We start from the raw sequence: 20587 nt of genomic DNA on the forward strand, positions 1-20587 counted from the left end.
TTCAAAATAAAACCAATTTCAAGTACTTAATTAAACAATTAGGGGATTAAGAGGTATAAGTAGATTATGAAAGTTAACATACTTACTGTTGCTCGTTTTTCTTTCCGCTGAATAGAGGCTACCCAGCGGCGAACATCTTTAAAAGTATAGTTTGCACCGAATTTCTCGATGCATTTTTTTAAAAAACCCAGCTTAGCCTTATGCCGCAATCTACGTATATTGGCCTGAGGATGTTTCGAGTCCCATAAAATGGGAAACTTCTCAAATAACATTTGTTTGGCGAGGGGATTCATTACGTAGGGCAAAAGTTTAAATTTGGTACCGGTTACAAATTTTCAAATAATCAGCAGTTATAAAAATTTATTGGGTGGCCAGAAAAAAAAAAGAGAAATAGTCAAGGAAGGAACGCGTGAAGTTCCCATTTTACATTCATTTTTAAATTTGCAACTCTTTCTACTGACGGAAAGGGCTTAACAGACTACGAATGTCCTGAATGGTTTCGAAATAGATCATAGATCGATAGCTTTCATTTTGAACCTTGACAATTTAGTCTGACGTGACGTTCGAAATAAACAAAGAGTGATCTTGAGGATTAATTATCGTTTTATGAGAAAGTATAGTGATATTTGGCCCGAATTATATGAAAATAGGCTTATTTTATGAACATTATTTTGATCACGGGAGACGTAAAGCATATGAGTGCAATTTTTAAGCAAAGTACAGTAATGGTGTCGTTTCGTTCGTGAAAAAGAAAATGAATTTATACAGTAAATTTATATTGGAACAGTTGATATTCTTTGCATCAGTGGGGTGAATAGTGATAAAGAATAGCTTAATTTACAAGAAACAAACATTGAGCGTGAGTACAAAATTTTTGGCAAACCGGAATATTTGTAGGTTATTATTACAGAATTATATATATATATATATATTTTTTTCTCTCAGTAATTAATAATCTTATTTTTTATTTATTTTTGATTTCATCTCTAGAGCCTTGACCGTCTGTAAAGATCGACTGAAAAAGTGAAAGAGGAAGGAAAATTGATGATTTGAGTGCTTATGGTTAATGAGGTTAGATAGATAGATAGAATACTCTTTATTGGCACACCTCAGTAAAAATATACAAGAAAAATAAACCATTGATTAAATTTAGAGGCAGACAACAGGCGGTCTTATCGCTAAAAAGCGATCTCTTCCAGACAACCTTTGGGTAGCGGAAATAGAGAAGTTAATCGAAAAAGTAGGTGTTGCTAAACCGTTATGAAGCCTAGATTCACACACACAATTACAGTGAATAAACATACACATATAAGGAATATAAATAGACATACATAAACATACATATAAATATATATAAAATTAACCGAAACATAGCTAAATATGACAGCAGCATGTGTGTGTGAGGTTGTGAGGATTTATGAATGAGATGTATGAATATCAGATGATGAACGTCAAGTGGACGGATATACTTTATTGCTAAGAATGGATCGATACAGATAGACAAAGGCTGGAATGTAATCGAACTGGAACTGTCGGTATTTGCAGGGGATCAAAAGGGGGGGGAGGGGAACACAACTAACTGGAAAAGTCTTATCAGTAGGTTAAAATCCATTGGATTAGACCCATTTAAAAGGGTAGATTGTTCTAGTTAGTACTCTACAAGGTATGAAGACACTTACGAAACCCACACACTCATTTTGGATGGGATATATCCGACATTCGACATATTTCATGGGCCGTGAGCGTCTAAAAAGGACGAGGCTCTTATCAAGAATTAATAAAACATGATTATAAAGTAGTTTTATTGGTATAAGGTGTAATATTCAGTAGATATTTTTACTTTATTTAACACTTGGTTGGACAAAACATATTTACTGTACCATATTGAGGTACTCACTAGTGTCAATTTTAAGTTTGTTCAAAAAAAAAAAACCACCCAAACAAACTTAAAGGTCGGTGTATCTTATTTAAGTATGAGACACGCGCCAAGAAAACGTGACTGAGGGTGATAAGGCAGTGGAATTTGATTCGGATTTTGGCAATGGAACTTGAAAGCTTCGTACTTATAAAAATTAAAGGTTTCTTTGTTTTACTTGGGGAGTTTTTGCTGTCTCATTAGATGCTCTTCTACGGAAGTGTACGGATAATGACTGTATAATGACTACACGGAAGTATTGTGATTTAAGACTTTTAAATATCAGTCTAGGATGAAATGATATAAAAGGGCCGGTAAAGGCAGTGGGATTCATTAATTTTCAACCGTCGGACTAGCAGTATCTCTGGCTTTGGGTAAGTGAAGTGCCTCTACCATTCTTTCTATTTGTTTGTGTTTGCTGGGAATTATCCTGGTAAATTTAAACTTGTAAATTGTGTCTGTGTTTGGTTTTGCGGGGACAACATCGTCGTAACGCTAAACTTAGACTATGGTGGAGATACTTTACTTTCAGTTTGTGTTATTTTTATTGTGAAGTTTTCTACACTATGTCTTTCTGAGTGTTGCGGAAAGTAATTTCCGTAACATTGGCTTAGATAATGGTGTCAGGGGAACTTCATTTTTATGTTTGATTTGTTAATAAGTTTGTTAGTAAAATTTAACTTAGTTATTTTACTACCTTTCTATGGGTTAGTTTGTTATATATAAAGCCAGATCACTGTTAGGACTAACAGTTTGTCCGTCTAAGCGGCTTCAACCTTGCCGGTGTTAACAGGAGCCGTTTAGAAGTCTTTTGCTCCAAGTTGAGAGGGTTTGGCGTCTCTTCTTTACCAACATAAGAGGCGAACATACTCTCCCTGGTCTCAAGGTCCAGCTGTTAGATGAATGTGAGGGCATCACGTGCGTGCCATTGAGAGTAATCTCTGCTCACTGAAGTCTGCAGTAATTGAGGCTAGGTCTTGTATTAAATCTATTTATGTATTTCGGTGCTCTGTTCATGCTTGTGCTGGTTGCGGGGGAGCTCTTGTCGTGATTGATACCAAAACACTAAGTTTTAGTCATGGCAGGGTTTCCTGGGTGGCTGGTGCGTGTGTGTACTGGAGTGCTGATAAATTATAGACACGCTAGGGCGACTTACTCTCTACCAACGAGCCTGCGGGCGTAGAGGGGGGAGTCATCTATACTGGCCTATAGGTTACTTTCTCGGATTCGCCTGCCGAACTTTACAGCTAGACTTAGGGATACACTTGTGTATGTTCCATAGCACTAGATCAATGGTAAGTGCGATCTGTGTTTTGGACATACTAGATTAGGGATGGAGTCACACACACCGATATAGGGTCTTTCTTAGGTTTGGTCTAGAAAATTGATTGGATGGTATATATTTATCTCTTGAGGGTTTAATGATGTGAAATTATGGTTTTATTATCTTGTGCGGATGCTAAAGTTGGTAAAGGTTAAATTGCCTAAATCTATCCTAAAACTCTTAAATTTACCTGAGTAATTAGTACATTGATGTTTTCCGTTAAATACTTATTTCTATTTTATTTTATTTTCTGGTCTTGTGATGTAGAGAGGAGGTGCTGAGTGTAGCATTCGGGTTTTCTATGGTAACTTTATACTAAAATATCAAGCAGAGTGGAACACAAGCTATTCTGAGATAGAATAATTGAAGAATGGTTTGTTTTAGGGACCCCTTGGCAGGCAAGAGCAGTCCAATGGGAATTTTGAGTGAAATAATGCTCAACTTGTTATTTCTGTCTAGTAAAATTTTGCAAGTAGTTAATAAATAACCTTAAGTATTTTGTTTATACATCTAAAGGACCAGAAATATAGTCTATTCTTTCAGTGCTGGGATTTGGGAAAGGGGATTATGTATTTCTAGTTTTTTTTTAATTTGATTAACTGAAGATACTTGGCACTTCTTTCTTCAGTTCATCTGGGATTGCCTAGGTTGTGAAGTGTTGGTAAAAGCCCATCAGGCTAAAGTAGTAGGATAGGTGACCCGACGAATATTGTGGATCGGGATAAGAGCCTTCAAACCCGCATCGAGCATACGAAGTAGCACGTGTGAACGGATCACACATCGCTTCAGAGGTGATAGTTAATTATACTTAATCCTAAAATGCTAGGGTATAAATGGGCTTAACCTGGGAGTGCTGCTTCTATGTTATCCCGAAGGCTTAATAGGTGTAGCGGGACTTCACCAAAAACATTTTTAAACTCAAATTGTCTTATACTCTGGATTACCTTAACTCCATTCTAATCTTTTTTACCAATAACATCTATACTGCTCCTCAAAACTCGCCGATAATTTTATTTATAGCAATTTATCAGGATATTCTTCATTAACATAACAAAATATATCTTCAGTACTAAAACATACTCTTTCTATTCTAGGTAATAATATGTACAAATAAAACAGGGGTCCAAAATATAGTTGTTACTCATTAAAGAATCTGGGGTATCGCGGTTCACTTCGAGGGGTCCTAACGCTAGACTAGACGATCACGACGCCATTTATTTAGTACTTAAGAGGTTTATTTATTATATATTTAATTTATAAGGTTTAGAGGTAGTGGAAGGTACACCACGCCTGCTAGATATCGCTGAAAAGGAAGGATCACATGGACCATGGACCGCATCCTTAACGAAGCAGTTCAAGCTCTCCCGCATTTTCCATCTGTCATCTGTCATCAACTGTGTTCCCAATGATTGATGTTTTACGTTATTATCGCTATTAAAATAGATAGATAGATAGATAAACCATTTATTCGCTTGCCACAATAAATATTATCAAATCATTTAACATTACAAAAAGCTTTTATGCTTGTGCAGAAATTGCTAAAATTTTGAAAAGTTTTTTTTAAGTGTAAGTTTTGAATTCAAAATACCTTTCAGATGTAATATCAAGTAAATTTAGTCATAAATTGAGAGCTTAACCCATTCCAGGCCCACGACGACACATTTGCGTCCTGGCTCAACGCTTCCGCCAGGCCCGTGACTAGTATACGCGTCATTAGTAAATCTCTTTTTAAGCATAAGTTAAACGTAATGCAATGAATTCACATGTATTAGGTAAAATATAACGACCATTTTTAGGGTTCCGTAGTCAACTAGGAACCCTTATAGTTTCGCCATGTTCGTCTGTCTGTCTGTCCGAGGCTTTGCTCCGTGGTCGTTAGTGCTAGAAAGCTGAAATTTGGCATGGATATATAAATCAATAAAACCGACAAAGTCGTACAATAAAATCTAATTTTTTTTTAGGGTACCTCCCCTACACGTAAAGTGTGGGTGAACATTTTTTTATGCTTCAACCCTACAGTGTGGGATATCGTTGGAAAGGTCTTTCAAAACTAATAGGGGTCTTCAACAAACCTTTCTTGATAAAGTGAATATATTCGGAGATAATTGCTCCGAAAGAAAAAAAAAAAATGTTGCCCTCCCCCTCTAACTTTTGAACCATAGGTCCAAAAAATATGAAAAAAATCTTGGAAGAAAGACTATCTATCTCTAAAGAAGTTATCGCAAAAAGTTTCCCCTTCATAGTAAAAAGACGTACACCCACAGTTCATCCCTTAGTTAACAATCTACCATACTTTAAGCTCCAGTTTAGCTTATTGTGACGGAAGAGTAACTACGGAACCCTACTCTGAGCATGGCCCGACATGCTCTTGGCCGGTTTTTATTAGTGATAATATAGTTTTTTTTATAAGTATTTTTTTTCCTACTTATCGGGCGTATTGAAAATTGAAAAACGATTTAAATACATGAATTTCAATCAGATGTTTTTTGAAAATTTCTATATATAATCTTTGCATTTTCTTTTCTTATAGCGAATACATTTATTAAAGACATAAGTTATTGTATGTTTTAGAAGTTATTGACATGACGCACGGTTTTCGTCACCGTGGCCCGGCACATACCGTAAAAACTTCGCGTATTTACGCAACGGGACAAAATAATCCTTACACCTTTAACATAAGGTTTATTTTACTATAATTGCCTAAAATGTAAGTTTGGACGACTTTAAACACACACACGAAGAAACCAAGAAAAGTTTACTTATTATATTATATTATTTATTAGAGTTCTATTGACCGGGATATAAACCGTGATTAGTTGATTCCCTTTTTGATTTTTAATGTGCTCCCGATATTTCGACGCAGTTACATGCATCATGATCACGGGTAAACGGGTTTATATCTCGGTCAATGTGACTAAAAACTAACCGTGAATCAATCAAAACTCTGACATGATATTAGTTTTGATTTTAAGAACTGAAATAAAAAAAGTTAGTTATTAAGTTGTCACAATCACAAATCAACACAAATTCGTGATTTCTTTTGTTCTTGGTAACAATTAAGATTCACCCGTTTATTTTGGCAGGTTTATTAGTACGGCTACAGCTTTTTACCTCATTTGTGAAAAGTACCTTATCTTCAAGAGGACAATTGATGCTTCTAAGATTGGGCATTTAGCTCTTCTTAGCTTCGATCCTCTACTGGGTGACTAAAACTTTTTTTTATTTATTTTTTTATCTTGCACGTGTGCATTTGCCCTGATGCATATAGTACCCATTGCAGGCGGTGTTAAGTGCTTTGTGAAAAGTACCTTATCTTTAGGAGGACAATAAATGCTTCTAAGAATGAGCCCGTTATATTGTTACTGACTAGCTAAAACGATTTATTTTTATTTATGGCATTTTCTTATCTTGCACGTGTGCTCTTGACCTGACACATGTGCAGGTGGTGTTTTAGTGCCTTCTCCCACTCTACCATATAACCCGACTTCTGACACATGTGCAGATGGTGTTTTAATGCCTTCTCCCACTCTACCATATAACCCGACTTCTGACACATGTGCAGATGGTGTTTTAGTGCCTTCTCCCACTCTACCATATAACCCGACTTCTGACACATGTGCAGATGGTGTTTTAGTGCCTTCTCCCACTCTACCATATAACCCGACTTCTGACACATGTGCAGATGGTGTTTTAGTGCCTTCTCCCACTCTACCATATAACCCGACTTCTGACACATGTGCAGATGGTGTTTTAGTGCCTTCTCCCACTCTACCATATAACCCGACTTCTGACACATGTGCAGATGGTGTTTTAATGCCTTCTCCCACTCTACCATATAACCCGACTTCTGACACATGTGCAGATGGTGTTTTAGTGCCTTCTCCCACTCTACCATATAACCCGACTTCTGACACATGTGCAGATGGTGTTTTAGTGCCTTCTCCCACTCTACCATATAACCCGACTTCTGACACATGTGCAGATGGTGTTTTAGTGCCTTCTCCCACTCTACCATATAACCCGACTTCTGACACATGTGCAGATGGTGTTTTAGTGCCTTCTCCCACTCTACCATATAACCCGACTTCTGACACATGTGCAGATGGTGTTTTAGTGCCTTCTCCCACTCTACCATATAACCCGACTTCTGACACATGTGCAGATGGTGTTTTAGTGCCTTCTCCCACTCTACCATATAACCCGACTTCTGACACATGTGCAGATGGTGTTTTAATGCCTTCTCCCACTCTACCATATAACCCGACTTCTGACACATGTGCAGATGGTGTTTTAGTGCCTTCTCCCACTCTACCATATAACCCGACTTCTGAAACAATGACAGTGAGGGTAAGTAATTTAGTCACGATTTACTCGTTGGCACCTTCTTACCTACACTACCTACCTTTCGCTCGTGTATAACTAGTGAAGTGACCTGGCTGTGGATTATCGGAATACGTACTTGCCTAACCTGACTGAGCCCGCTTTGAACTGGACACCGAATCTGCTTTCTCAGACGACCTGGCTACGAATTCTGGAAACATGAACCTTCCCGCATCGACTGACACGGCTATGCATCCTGACCTGGCAGCTATGCAGGAGGAGATAAATAACTTTGACGAAACTGCAACTGAACCAACTGGTGCGTACCCGGTATCCTATACTTTATACTCTTTTTATGGCGGGAAACGTATAAAATAACAATAAATAATACTTTGACTACCGGTCTGGCCTAGTGGACCACCCTGCCTGGTAAGCCGCGGTCCCGGGTTCGAATCCCGGTAAGGGCATTTATTTGTGTGATGAGCACATATATCTGTTCCTAAGTCATGGATGTTTTCTATGTGTTTAAGTATTTTGTATATTATATATATATATTATATATCGTTGTCTAAGTACCCACAACACAAGCCTTCTTGAGCTTACCGTGGGGCTAAGTCAATCTGTGTAAAAAAATGTCCTATTATTTATGATTATTTATTAAATAAATATTTTTTCGATTCCGCTCAAACTTGTATAATTTTATAACGATTTTGGAGTAACGTAGAGTATTTAGAGAAAGTCTATGCCCAGCAGGCAGCATTTTCTATTAGTTTTTATTCTTATGCATAATATGATAAAAGATATTCCGCAAAACCACCCAACTATAGTCCAATACTGCAACTATGGTCCACAAGTTCAAAAGGAAATTAAGTATCTATACCAATGTTCCTTGTGGTTTACTCCTAGTTTTACCTTCCACTTATAAACATACTTTGCCTTAGAACTACAAAAATATAGTAAAATACACACCTGAACGAGAAAAATTGAGTTTATTTGTGGACCATAGTTGGGAGCTTTGGACTATAGTTGGGTGGTTTTACGGTTTTCAATTTGGTCATTGATAAATTGATTTATTTATTATATTAACTGCTAAAATCGAATTAACAGTTTATATTTATTATGTATCGATCTAATATAATAATGAACAATAAAAATAAACCGCTCACATTCAAATGTATGTGTTAAGTTTCGTTTTTGCAAATAATTATTAAATTTTTGTACGCTCTAAAAAATCCTCCTATACCTCATCCGCTCCCTCACATTCACACTTGTATATTGCTGTCTCGCTCGCACTCGCGCTGCAACGCTGCGAGCGACACCTATCGGACCCATTTGGTCCAATAGAATATGGCGACTTGAGTGGTACGGCGTCGGATCCGCTCGTCATCAATCAAGAAAAATCAGTTTAATTCATGTGATAATCGAACAATCCGTATAAAAAACGTGTGTGTTGAGTGTTTGTCGAGGACAGCAAGAAAAGTCCAAGGCCTTGGTGAAAAAGTCAGCGCTCCTGTGGAGATCGCAGGAAAACACGTGCCAGCTAACCAAAAACTGACATTTTTCTAGTAAGTGAGTGGGAATTTCCCATTTCCCCGCTATTTTCCTTTCGCTATTGTACATCCGCAAACCAGTCATACAGTCCACTACATTCAAAACGCTCGTGACTGAAAAGCACAAAAAAGCGCGACGCAAAAAATAAAATTAACTTTATGGGACAGGTATTCAAAAATTTAAAATTTAAATCAACCAGTATGAATATGAGAAAGTTTTCGTGTTAAATGTTTAAAAGTTTGTAAACACTGGCACACAAAATCAATCGTCTTCCTCGTTAAATGCTTATGAATGTCGATCATATGTTCGAGTGAATACATTATTAAAAATATCGGTGATATTTTTAGATTCCCCGAATGAAGTGCTGACGGAAGAGGACCTGTTCAATATTTTGGGAGCTGAAGCTGAAGACGAGTTGTATGATTTGGGGACCTTAAATTCGGGGTCCTCAGATGAAGATTACGTTACTTCAGACGAAGAAGAAGATGAGCAGGATGAACCCGCTGAATGGTCTTATCAGCAACAGCAGCACAGTGAAGTACCCGATTTCTCTGGCCGGCTTGTTAAAAGAAACCCCGAGGACACCGATCGAGTATTTCGATCTTTTATTTCAAAGTACATTTGTTATACAACTAATAAATAACATTAATACATAAGGTAAATGCACCTATCATGGAAACGGACCCATTATGGACAGTTTTTAAAATTACCACCAAAATTAAGTAAACGTCGTGTTTTTTTTTTTCGAATGAGTTGTCATTGACTAATCAGTAGTGTCAGTATTCTAGTTGTCAACAAACTTTGTTTGACAGCTGACAGCCATTTTGTTTTGGACCATCACGATTGTCAACTTACACGCGGTGGTAGTTGGTGTCGAAAATCGTCATTTATTGTAAGAATCGCCATGCAAGTGAGTAAACTTAGTATGTTATTTTGTGGCATGTGTGTCGTTGTTGTTCAAACTTATGTTATTTTTTTTTATACTACGTCGGTGGCAAACAAGCATACGGCCCGCCTGATGGTAAGCAGTCTCCGTAGCCTATGTACGCCTGCAACTCCAGAGGAGTTACATGCGCGTTGCCGACCCTAACCCCCCCCCCCCCCTCGTTGAGCTCTGGCAACCTTACTCACCGGCAGGAACACAACCTATGAGTAGGGTTTATTGATTTATCGATAGTAGTGACTTATCTTTTTGATATAACCTACTTGTCATTGGCATTATAACCTTAAAAACTACCGGTGTCCATAACTGGATATTAATTCGAGCAATTTACCAATCATGGACAGAATGTCCATAAAGAGAATTTCTTACTTTTTGTTTTTTTTTTACTTATTACACTTCTGTTTTAGTATATCTACATGTTTCTCTATATATCAGCAATCAATTATTAGTCTTTCCAGTCATGTACATTCTGTCCATGACTAGGTGTCCATAATAGGTTCAGCGTTTTTCTAATAGAAATATTTTATTTAATCCTAGACATGGCAACGAGAAAAAACTATACAAAGGAACAAATGGCTAAGGCTATCGACGAAGTCAGACGGTGGGAAAAATATCTGTTGCTGCTACAAAATATGCTGTCCCAAGGCTTGCTTGGTGCTTTTCATAATAAAATCACTGGAAAAAGTCCCATTGATTGTAATCTAGGTCCAGCCACTGTACTCACATATGAGGAAGAAAGGTTACTTGTGAGATGGATGAGATTTATGGCTGACAAGCACTCCCCTATCACCAAAGACCAATTGCTTGATAGTGTCCAAAAACTTATATTTGAGAAGGATCTAGAAACCTGTCCGTTCACAAACAAACGCCCAGGGAAAAAATGGTTCTCAGCCTTTATGAATAGACATCCAGATGTCTCAGAACGCACTGCACAAAATTTAAGTAAAGCTAGAGGAGAAGTCACAGAAGATGACATACTCGGTTGGTTTGAAGTAATTAAAGGTTACCTTGAAAATAAAGGCTTGCTTGAAGCAATAAATGACCCCCAAAGGATTTTTAATGCCGATGAGAGCGCATTCTACCTACAGCCAAAAGTTGGACGAGTCATAGTTAGCAAAGGTGAAAAAAATGTCTATACAGCATCAGGAGATGAGAAAGAAAATTTGACTGTGTTGGTAAATGCTAATGCTGCTGGAATTTTACCTCCACCAATGATAGTATACGCTTATGAGCGTTTACCTGCTATAATTTCACAAAGCGTACCAAAAGATTGGGCCATAGGCAGGTCGGATTCAGGCTGGATGTGTGCAACAACATTCTATGAATACATTACTAATGTATTTCATCCATGGATAGAAAAAAAAAATATACCTAAACCTGTCATATTATTCTTGGATGGCCATAGGTCACACATGACCCTGCATCTATCAAATTTTTGTAAAGATAATGGCATTGAAGTGATTTAAAAACTGGAAAACAGAAAATCCAAAACAAGTCATGTAGAGAGAGCACTTTGCTTCGAACTTTGAGGCAGCTTTGCGCAATCTTGAGACAGATACAATAAAAAACGGATTTCGTAAAAGTGGTCTTTTCCCCTTTGGTCCAGAATACGTCGACATGAATAAAATAAGTTCACACAACCGTGCCACTGTTTCCACATCTGCATTGGAAAAAAAGATTGGTACGACAAAACAGTTTATGAAGACTTTGGAATCAGAAATACGAAGTGTGTTTACAGATGAAAAACTGAAGTTATTCGCCACTATGTATTACACACCCAGAGCTAATGTCGAGGACTTGCTTCCTAATCTCTTGCTTAATTACTAAAATACTTCGGACATTGCCTCCGAAATATAGATCGCTGCATCAAGCCTGGATGTAATTATCTCCTGAGAAACAAACTTTTAATAACTTAACTGCCCGTCTATTAGATGAAGAAGCAAGCTTCGCATCTGTAGAAGAACAAGAGACAGCTCTTCTAGTATCTGGGAAGACCTGGAAGAATTAACCAAACAGAATAGATATCTACCGTCACAGAATCAGCCACAGGCATCTGGGAGTGTTACAAATCAAAATAGAAACACAAAACATCGTGTTTAATGTTATAATTGTGGAAAACGGGTGAGAGTCAGAATGGCGGGTGTACCTAAATAAAAAGAATTGAAAAGCATACCATATTTTTGTACCTAATTTGTACTATTTAGTACCTCCATTAAAAAAAATTGTACCTCACGGTACATAAAGTTATCATCAAAAAACAGTACACCCGCCATCCTGACAGAAGTTACGCTATGTTCCCGTGGTTATTGATAAAGCCAATTTTTTGTACCTTTTTTGTACCTTCATATTCAATTATAATGAGTCATTTTATTTGTGGTTTCCAAGTTTTACTCATTTTATATTTTGCTTGCTATTACAATTTTGCAGGTGTTATAATGTTTCAAGTTATCGATTTCGTTTTTAGAAAAAACGCTAAGGTACAATTATTTTTATTACGCCAGGATTTAGTACCTTTAATATTTAATCTGTTAAGTTCAAATAACTCAGAAAATCATGTCTGATGAATTTTTGGATAGTGGGCTCGGCTCGTCATCGGCTCACATTACTTTTAGAAAGGATTTCTTCTCAGAACTTTATGAGTGCGACCAGAAATCTTTAACTTTAGGGAACAAACAAACTGTTGAAGTTTGTGGTATCGACAAAGTGTTAATAAAAATACTTTTCAATGGACAGTGGAAGAATAGTGAACTGCAACGCGTGCTATATGTACTTACCAAGTTTTCAGAGAAACTTTTTTTCTGAGGGTGTGATAATAAAAAAATCAAACACTATCATAAAGAAAGTCTCAAGTGCTTTAACCTATAGACAACCAAGTCGTTATGAGTGCTAAAATCACAGAAAATAATTTGTATATGTTAAATATAAAAACGATGGTTCCAGAGAATTGTAATTTAGTGCTACAATAACAAAATGACATTAAAAAGTGGCATGAACGCCTGTCATATTAATCTAAAAGAACTTAAAACAATGTGTGCAAACAGTGTTGTTGAAATAAAAGACAATCAAAAGACCGACTTTGTCTGTGAGGCATGTGGATATGGGAAACAGTGCAAGTTTCCATTTCACAATTCTGTAAGAGGAGAACTACAGCCTGGCGATTTAGTATACAGCGATGTATGTGAACCAATGAGTCACACATCAGTCCAAGGAATGAGATACTTTGTGTTATTCAAAGATGCAGCTACAAGTTACAGGCATGTATATTTTATTAAAAATAAAAGTGATGTCCTAGAAGTATAATAATATTGTGAAAAATAAATACATGCACAGTGTGAACAACCTCTAGCCAGACTCCAATGAAAACACCATTTGAGCTGTGGAATGGCACCAAACCTCAGCTAGGCCATGTAAAGGTGTTTGGTAATGTCGGCTATGTCCATATTCCCGATCAGTTAAGAACAAAGTTGGAAAAGAAAAGTAATGTTGGTTCTGACAACACTAACTGCAGAATGTACGACATAGATACAAAGACAATAAAAATTTCAAGAAATGTCATCTTCGATGAGAGTTAAGTACCAGAAATAAGAAGAAACATAGTGCAATTGTGCCTTGAAGATGATAGTGAAGACAAGAACAGTGAAGATACATCCATGACGCTTTAATTACTTTGGCTATTGAAACATAGAACACTGATGTTCAAGTCTCTCATGAGGACTACCACTCTAGCCGAACAGTTAAAGATTTCAGCTTTATACTCGTAGTTTGGTTCTATATATGATAATTAGCTTAAGATAATTATATGTAATACTGTCTTACTATTCATAAGTGCTTGTTGCTAGGCCTACATTAATAAAGTATATTTGAACTTTGAACTTTGTTACCTGGTATGACATACTTTTAAGTAAGTAAATCTCTACAATCAACAGATATGGATCTCAGTAAATGCACATAAATTTTAATTTTATTAACTGCACATTCTTGGAAGATTATAGAAAAACAGGTTTTAAAACCGCCATTTTGACTGCGGAGGAATCGGCTGAAGAAATTGAACCTATGTTTAGAGCTATAATAAGAATTCGACGTGTTAAGCGGCAGGCTGGCGAAAATGTCCGCGATGAGCCTATAACTTGTCCAGAAAATAAATTCGAGTCCGAATTTTTTTACTGTCTTTTAGACACCACAATAATTTCAGTCGATGAAACATTCAAACAATTAAATGACCACTCGGAATATTGGTCTTTTTAATACAATATAAAACAGATTCCGGAAAAACCCGGCCTTGTCAAGCTATATGGTGATCTTCAATTAAAATTAACTGTAGACTCTAAGTCAGATATAGATGGTTGTATGCTGTGTGATGAACTCATAAGTCTGAAATCTTGTCATGTTGTCATCAAAATGTGGTCACTTCTATTTTTGTTTTAAATTTTTTCAAAGATATTACAGGAACTATACCCAAATGTATAGATAGCGTTGCGAATATTATTAACTATACCTGTAACGGTAGCTAATGGGGAGAGGAGTTTTTCTGAGCTTAAGCTGATAAAAACCTTGCTGCGATACACAATCGCTTGCTTGCGACAATATCTCAATTTCGATTGGCAAACTTGGCAACTTTGTCAATCGAAAATGAAATTGCTGAAAACATCGACTTTAATAATTTAATAAAAGAGTTTGCTGATAGAAAGGCTACAGGAGTCAAATTTTACTAATTTTATTTGAATAAATGGAAGTTTCTTATAATAAATGGTCTTTTCATTTTATCCTTTGCCTTTTCTCGTATAGGTTTGAATTGCAGTTAGGGGCGCCGTAGAAATCTCGCCCAGGGTACTGGTAGTGCTAAAACCGGCACTGATAGTATTATTATTAAGTCGCTGTCAATTTAGTTATGCTTATGTACTTAGTCCAAGCTCACAAGCAATACTTGAAATTATAGTATCATGCTAATGATATAAGGTACCACACGCATAGTGGAATCAGTACTGAATTCATCAAATTATAGACAAAATCAGACGGAAATAATGAAACTTGTCTATGGTTGCAAAATTGGTCTATGGCCTCCATTTTAAAAAAATCAGCTACCATAGACAAATTGTCTATGAATGGATGAATTCAGATGTGGATTTCACTATGAGTGCAGAGCGACTATATATGTAACAGAAGTTGGTCTCAAAGCTATCCCAGAAATCAAAATAACCATGTGTATACCGGATCATAAAATCCATCAGGCAACACTCAACCGACGCTTCTAGAACGGAAAGAAGTTCATGTTTTTTCTCAAGGCGTGGCTTTGTGATAATAATTTGATTGCGCAGTTTTTCGCACTTACTTACAGTTGTTATGTTGCTGACCTTAGTATAATATTGAAAAGAAGAATTGCAATAACTTCTAGCTAACGAGAAAAAATAGAAATGGATGAAACGAGCTTGCTACTTCATTCATGGGGTATTTCACCTGAAGAGGTGAAAATTTTCCTTGGCAAGATTTAATTGTTAGTTATTCAAATCAATATTCCTATATGTCGGTCCTATTTTGTAAATATTGAGCAATCTGTTGGAATAAAGTTCTTTGGACGTTTTGCCACTGTCTGGTCCCTAAACTAAATGTTATTTTATATTTTTAGATAATGATATTTCAGTCGAAAAGTTTAATGACTAGACGGATGCCTATCTGAAGGAACTCTGTCCTTATATAGGACAAAGAATTACATTAAAAACCTACATCCATGAACTGCTGAATTATTTTGCTGAAACAGAAACAACAGCCAGCGCAATCGACATGAATATTGAATAGGGATGTCAGTTCTTTCAAGAGTAGAAGACCCAAAATTAAGTCTCATAGTCAGTAACATAAATAGACCCCCGCTGCCTGAGTTTGATATGAATACATTGTTGCAAACATCGGCCCATGCCAATAGTGTGCTTAATTATTATAAGTCATTTAAGATACTCAATGCAAAGAAGCGCAATATAATGGTGGACATTATCATGGTACAGCACCTTCATCTATATTAATAATTTCGTCAAGGGGTACGGTAGACTCGATCGAAACCTTATATGAATAACAAAACATAAAAAAATATTGATTTCGAGTCGACAACATATATACGCAAAATTCGGATTATGGAGAATTTCGTTAAATTCTAATGGCACTGAAAAACAAACCGTAGTCGCCATCTTGGGTATTTAATAAACGTTCCGTTTTATACTAGCTCTTAGATACGCCTCGCCTCGCGTCGCGCCAAAGAAGTATCCACCACAAAGAACTCTGACTCATGTGACTGTGTAAAACGAAATGTTTTGCCGGAAACATTGAGTGAATCATAACAAAACTAATGCATACTAAATACTTTTCTTCAGTCGTTGACGTTTCGCGAAAATATTGTTTTTGACACTTTTATGATATAAGTACTCTTTGTTATGTGTTTTTTTCTTTAAATTAAACCTAAGATTGATCGATTGCGATAACAACCATAGAAAAAATAATACTTACCCTAACCATAGAAGTAAAAGTTTTAGTTCAAATGTCAGTTGCATAGTGACACACATTATGCCGAAAATCGTAAGTATTTCATAAAATCTTTCATTGGTCGTATCTTTGTCTTTGTTTGGTCTTTTGTTTGATGATACCTTTACCATTTTGTTAACAGCCGAATCTCCTTGCCTTTGGTAAACATTGTCACAATTGTGGAAAGTGGATGCAGCGAAGGGCTCTTCGTAAAGATGGTAAGTAATATTTTAGTAGGTATATAGACAGGTTGTGTTTTTAAGTGAATTTTGTTCTGTTTTCTTCTTAAAGGGTGGATTGAAAAAATTTTGCATTTAAATAAAGTAAGTACTTATTTACTTCCAGTGGCATGCAATTTTTGTGACGGCAAAATATTTGCAAGAAAATGCAAGCAAATGCAAATGTGCAGTCGATGTGTAGAATGCGACAACATTATACTCGGTAAGAGGCTCAATATTTTTTCTCTATAACCCGACAAATAATATTAAAGGACCACATGCATAGCCTGTGTTGCGGTGTCATGAACACAAAGAAACAGACACGATTTTTGTACCGTTTTTTTCTTGATAATGGAATGGACCCCTTCATGCTCAACTTGAACTTGGCTGGTTCTTATTATACAATTAGACATTATAAATTGTATAATATGTTTTTGCAGATAATTTCTAGAAACAATTAGGCAGTTAAGAATAACCAAGGCTCGGGCACTTTCAAACCTTTTTCCAAAAAATCTAACTGCTCCTTTTTCATCTGCCTCTACAATACAACCTGACAAATCCCAAGATTTATTTGAAGACTTTCGGGTAAGTTAATGGTGCAGGTCATCGTGTACAGTAAAATGAAAAATAATACTTATTACCAGATAGAGGTGTGAGGATATACCTACATACAGTACATACATACACAATACTTATTATTATTTGAATATTTGTCTAATATATTTTCTCCTTTAAGGTCGATAACGAAGAGTTGACGTTAATCGAAGAGTCGTTGGTGACTGATGATGTTTCTTCGGACAACGAGAAAAAACAAGAATCAATGCTGTCAGTCAGCAGTTATTTTATTTCTTTAGAAGAAGAGGACAAAGAAAAGATATATTTGTGTGTGCAGAAATACCTGATCCAGATAAAGACCAGGAACTTTTTCAGACGGTGTCAAAAAACATGATCCATGGGCCATGTGGCCCTGGATATATGGATGAGACGGATCACCTGGGAGTTTTTAATAAAAGAAAACGAGGTAACAGCTATAGTCATTGTTGATGCATTTACGAAATTTGTTAACATCACTCCGGTGCGAGATACAAAGTCAACTACCTGTGTTCGGGTTTTAAGGGAGCACATCAGTTACTTGGAGGCCCCAGCCCGACTAATTACTGACCTAGGCACCAGTTTTACTCGAAGCAAGTTTAAAGACTACGTGGAAAATACAGGAATAAAACATATTTATAACGCTGTAGCAACACCACGGGAAAATGGACTAGTGGAACGGTATAACCGCACAATACTGGCATCTTTGGGAGCAATGAACTACGACACCCCGGGGCACGTGGGATAGCTATTTACCAGATATTCAATTAGGAATAAATATCACTATACATTCTTCCACTAAGAAAACTTCGTCAGGACTTCTATTCGGCAGGCGAGTTACAAATCCTTATGAAGGCATATTGAATGATGTTTTTGACGATTTAGGTAGCGGCGTCATAAAGCGCAGTTTAGAAGAAGTGCGCCAAGAAGCTAAAAGCTTAATCGACGATCAACAAATCAAAGATAAGTACGATAAGCAACATATAGAAAAAAGAACTAACGAGGATGATCTTGCTTACAAGAGCCACTCCTGGTCTGGATGGACTGTCTAAAAAATTAGAGGACCATACCGAAGTAAGAAGGAAATACCTTCCAAATGACAGGTTACATAATAGAAGACACACCAAACGTTACACTGAAAATAATGGCTAACATAGTCACAAAATACGCTTTGTCATGTTTCCTTTAGTTACGGGCACAATAAGTATTGTAGTTGTAAAAAAGTGAGTATATTTACTATGACAACTTTTTTGTTGTCAAATATTTATTGCAGTATTAACAAGTCGTATTTTGCCACAGAATAAATATTTTGTTAGATTTGTTAACTTGACAACTCTATTTTGGGATTTTAACACGTTAAACACCTACTCAACAAAGCGCATTTGTGAATTAACCAACTTTAATATGAATACGGTAACAAAGTCAACTACTTAAAAAAGCGCATTTGTATCTGCATTAAATGGTTTTATTGTTATATTGACAACGTAGAAAATGGCTTAAATGCAATAATAAAACGCACAAAATGGAGGGGCGGCGGAGAACGGAAGTGTGTTGCGAATTTAACACGTTCACTGCGGGTTGAGTCAAATCCGCCTCAATCTCGACTTTACGCTGGTGCGGGGCTAAAAGTTCGTGTTATCTCTCTCGTGCGGGAACTTCTGCCGTTTAACTACAAGGCGTACGACAGAGTCAAATATACATTTCTTTATGTTTTCCAAAGCCGGACTCGTTGGTACAAAAAAAACGTTCAGTGCCGGATTAAGAGATTTTGATGCCCTAAGCATTTCTAGATCTTGGTGCCCCCTCTGCCTAGGCTCATCCAGATTACGTTGACAACATTGTTTTTTTTTGGTAAACTAAGTTACGTTCATGGTCGCATTACTGCTGCAATTTGTATTTTCAATCCATTACTTATTTTATCAAGGAAATTGACAGTGCTGCAGCAGAAACGTTGCAACAGTAATGCTGGTGCAGTCGCCATCCTAATGTCACCTTTATCAAAGCATGCGTGAACTAAATGACTGAAATTACCTATATCTATGATTGTGTACTTGCCTTTCCGCTAACTATGTGATTAAAACCCGCTTTGGTTCACTTCACAAATAAACCCTAGAAATAACATGACCAAAAGTAACCCGAAAGTTACATTAAGGACTGAGGCCCAGAGGCAATTGTAATTCGTACGTGCGACAGGGAGACAACACGTCGAACGTGGTTCGCGGTTGACCCTCAGTTTTTTCAACCGTGGCGGGAAATCGTGCGAGGCCGAAGGCCAAATTGCAGGACAGCAGTGCTTGGAATTGAACCAATGGTGGCAATAGTCAAAAAACAAATCCAACGGCCATGCTCTTCATAAGGTTGAAGATCCAAAGTGCCCACTTGGCGCTTCCGAGCAAGACCTAAAGGCGAAGTTGCGAGAGGGCTGGGTTTTATAACTGACTGAAAAAAATACCCAGTGTAAGCGAGGACTAAGGCGGAGCTCCACGCAGGGTTGAAAAGAGAGCTTTTCTGAGAAGCGCATTCATGTGAGGCCAAAGGTCGAGCTTCAGCAGGGCTGAGCTCTGGCAAGAATCTATGGCCAAGTGTCTTAAAAAACTAAGTCGAAAGCTGAGCTCTTCATTAGGCTGAAAGCGCGGTCAGATCGGCGCTTTTACGTATGAGGCCAAAGCCCACGCTGCAAGAAAGTAGAACTTGGAATTGACAAATTGTGTGAATGAGTCCGAAGGCTGAGGTCCTCATAAGGTTAGGTTAGACGCCCGGAGAGTCTGATGGCGGCGCGCTATAAAAAAAAACAATGGCGAATTGTAAACAAAGCATAATGCCCAGCCGCGAGAGACGAAAGCCTGGATTTGGACACATGGCCAAGTTTATGTGAGGCTTAAGGTCAACTTTTGCATAAAGTAAAAAGCCGAGTATGAGTAAGACCTAACGAAATCGAACCAATGTGATCAGGGCTCTCCTGCTGCTCGGCATTTGGTCTCGCTCAAAAGGGCACGTGATTAGAGTTAGTTGCAGCCGATGAAATAGGCGTTTCGAACCGAAGATTTCCTTTGGCAAGATTGGCCCCTAGGAGTTAGGACCCAAGCCCAAGGGTTGATTTAGTTAAGAAGTGGAGCCACCAAGTTTTGTAGTGTATATTTTTAGAGGAGGGTGTGGGCTTTCAACTTTATCTTGATATCTACATCAGTTAAGCTAGTAGGCTATGTTTGGTATCGTTT

General features: G+C 37.2%; 1 protein-coding gene and 1 long non-coding RNA gene across 4 annotated transcripts; both read left to right on the plus strand.

Moving 5' to 3' along the window:
- Positions 1-8128: 8128 nt before the first annotated feature.
- On the plus strand, positions 8129-11747 carry LOC133533486 (tigger transposable element-derived protein 1-like). Its single transcript, XM_061872477.1, has 2 exons — positions 8129-10020; positions 10591-11747. The coding sequence occupies exon 2, from the start codon at positions 10593-10595 to the stop codon at positions 11517-11519; it is 927 nt and encodes a 308-aa protein (XP_061728461.1). The 5' UTR covers positions 8129-10020; positions 10591-10592; the 3' UTR covers positions 11520-11747.
- A 143-nt stretch (positions 11748-11890) lies between these two features.
- LOC133533487 (uncharacterized) lies at positions 11891-19110 on the plus strand. 3 transcript variants are annotated; one of them, XR_009801876.1, is made up of 5 exons: positions 11891-16614; positions 16703-16778; positions 16906-17001; positions 17219-17363; positions 17515-19110. It is a non-coding gene; the product is annotated as an uncharacterized LOC133533487 (long non-coding RNA). The 3 variants fall into 3 exon arrangements; XR_009801875.1 differs by having other exon boundaries at positions 11891-16778; XR_009801874.1 differs by having other exon boundaries at positions 11891-17001.
- Positions 19111-20587: the final 1477 nt, after the last annotated feature.

The sequence above is a fragment of the Cydia pomonella genome, unplaced genomic scaffold, assembly GCF_033807575.1.
Source record: "Cydia pomonella isolate Wapato2018A unplaced genomic scaffold, ilCydPomo1 PGA_scaffold_169, whole genome shotgun sequence".
Taxonomy (NCBI): domain Eukaryota; kingdom Metazoa; phylum Arthropoda; class Insecta; order Lepidoptera; family Tortricidae; genus Cydia; species Cydia pomonella.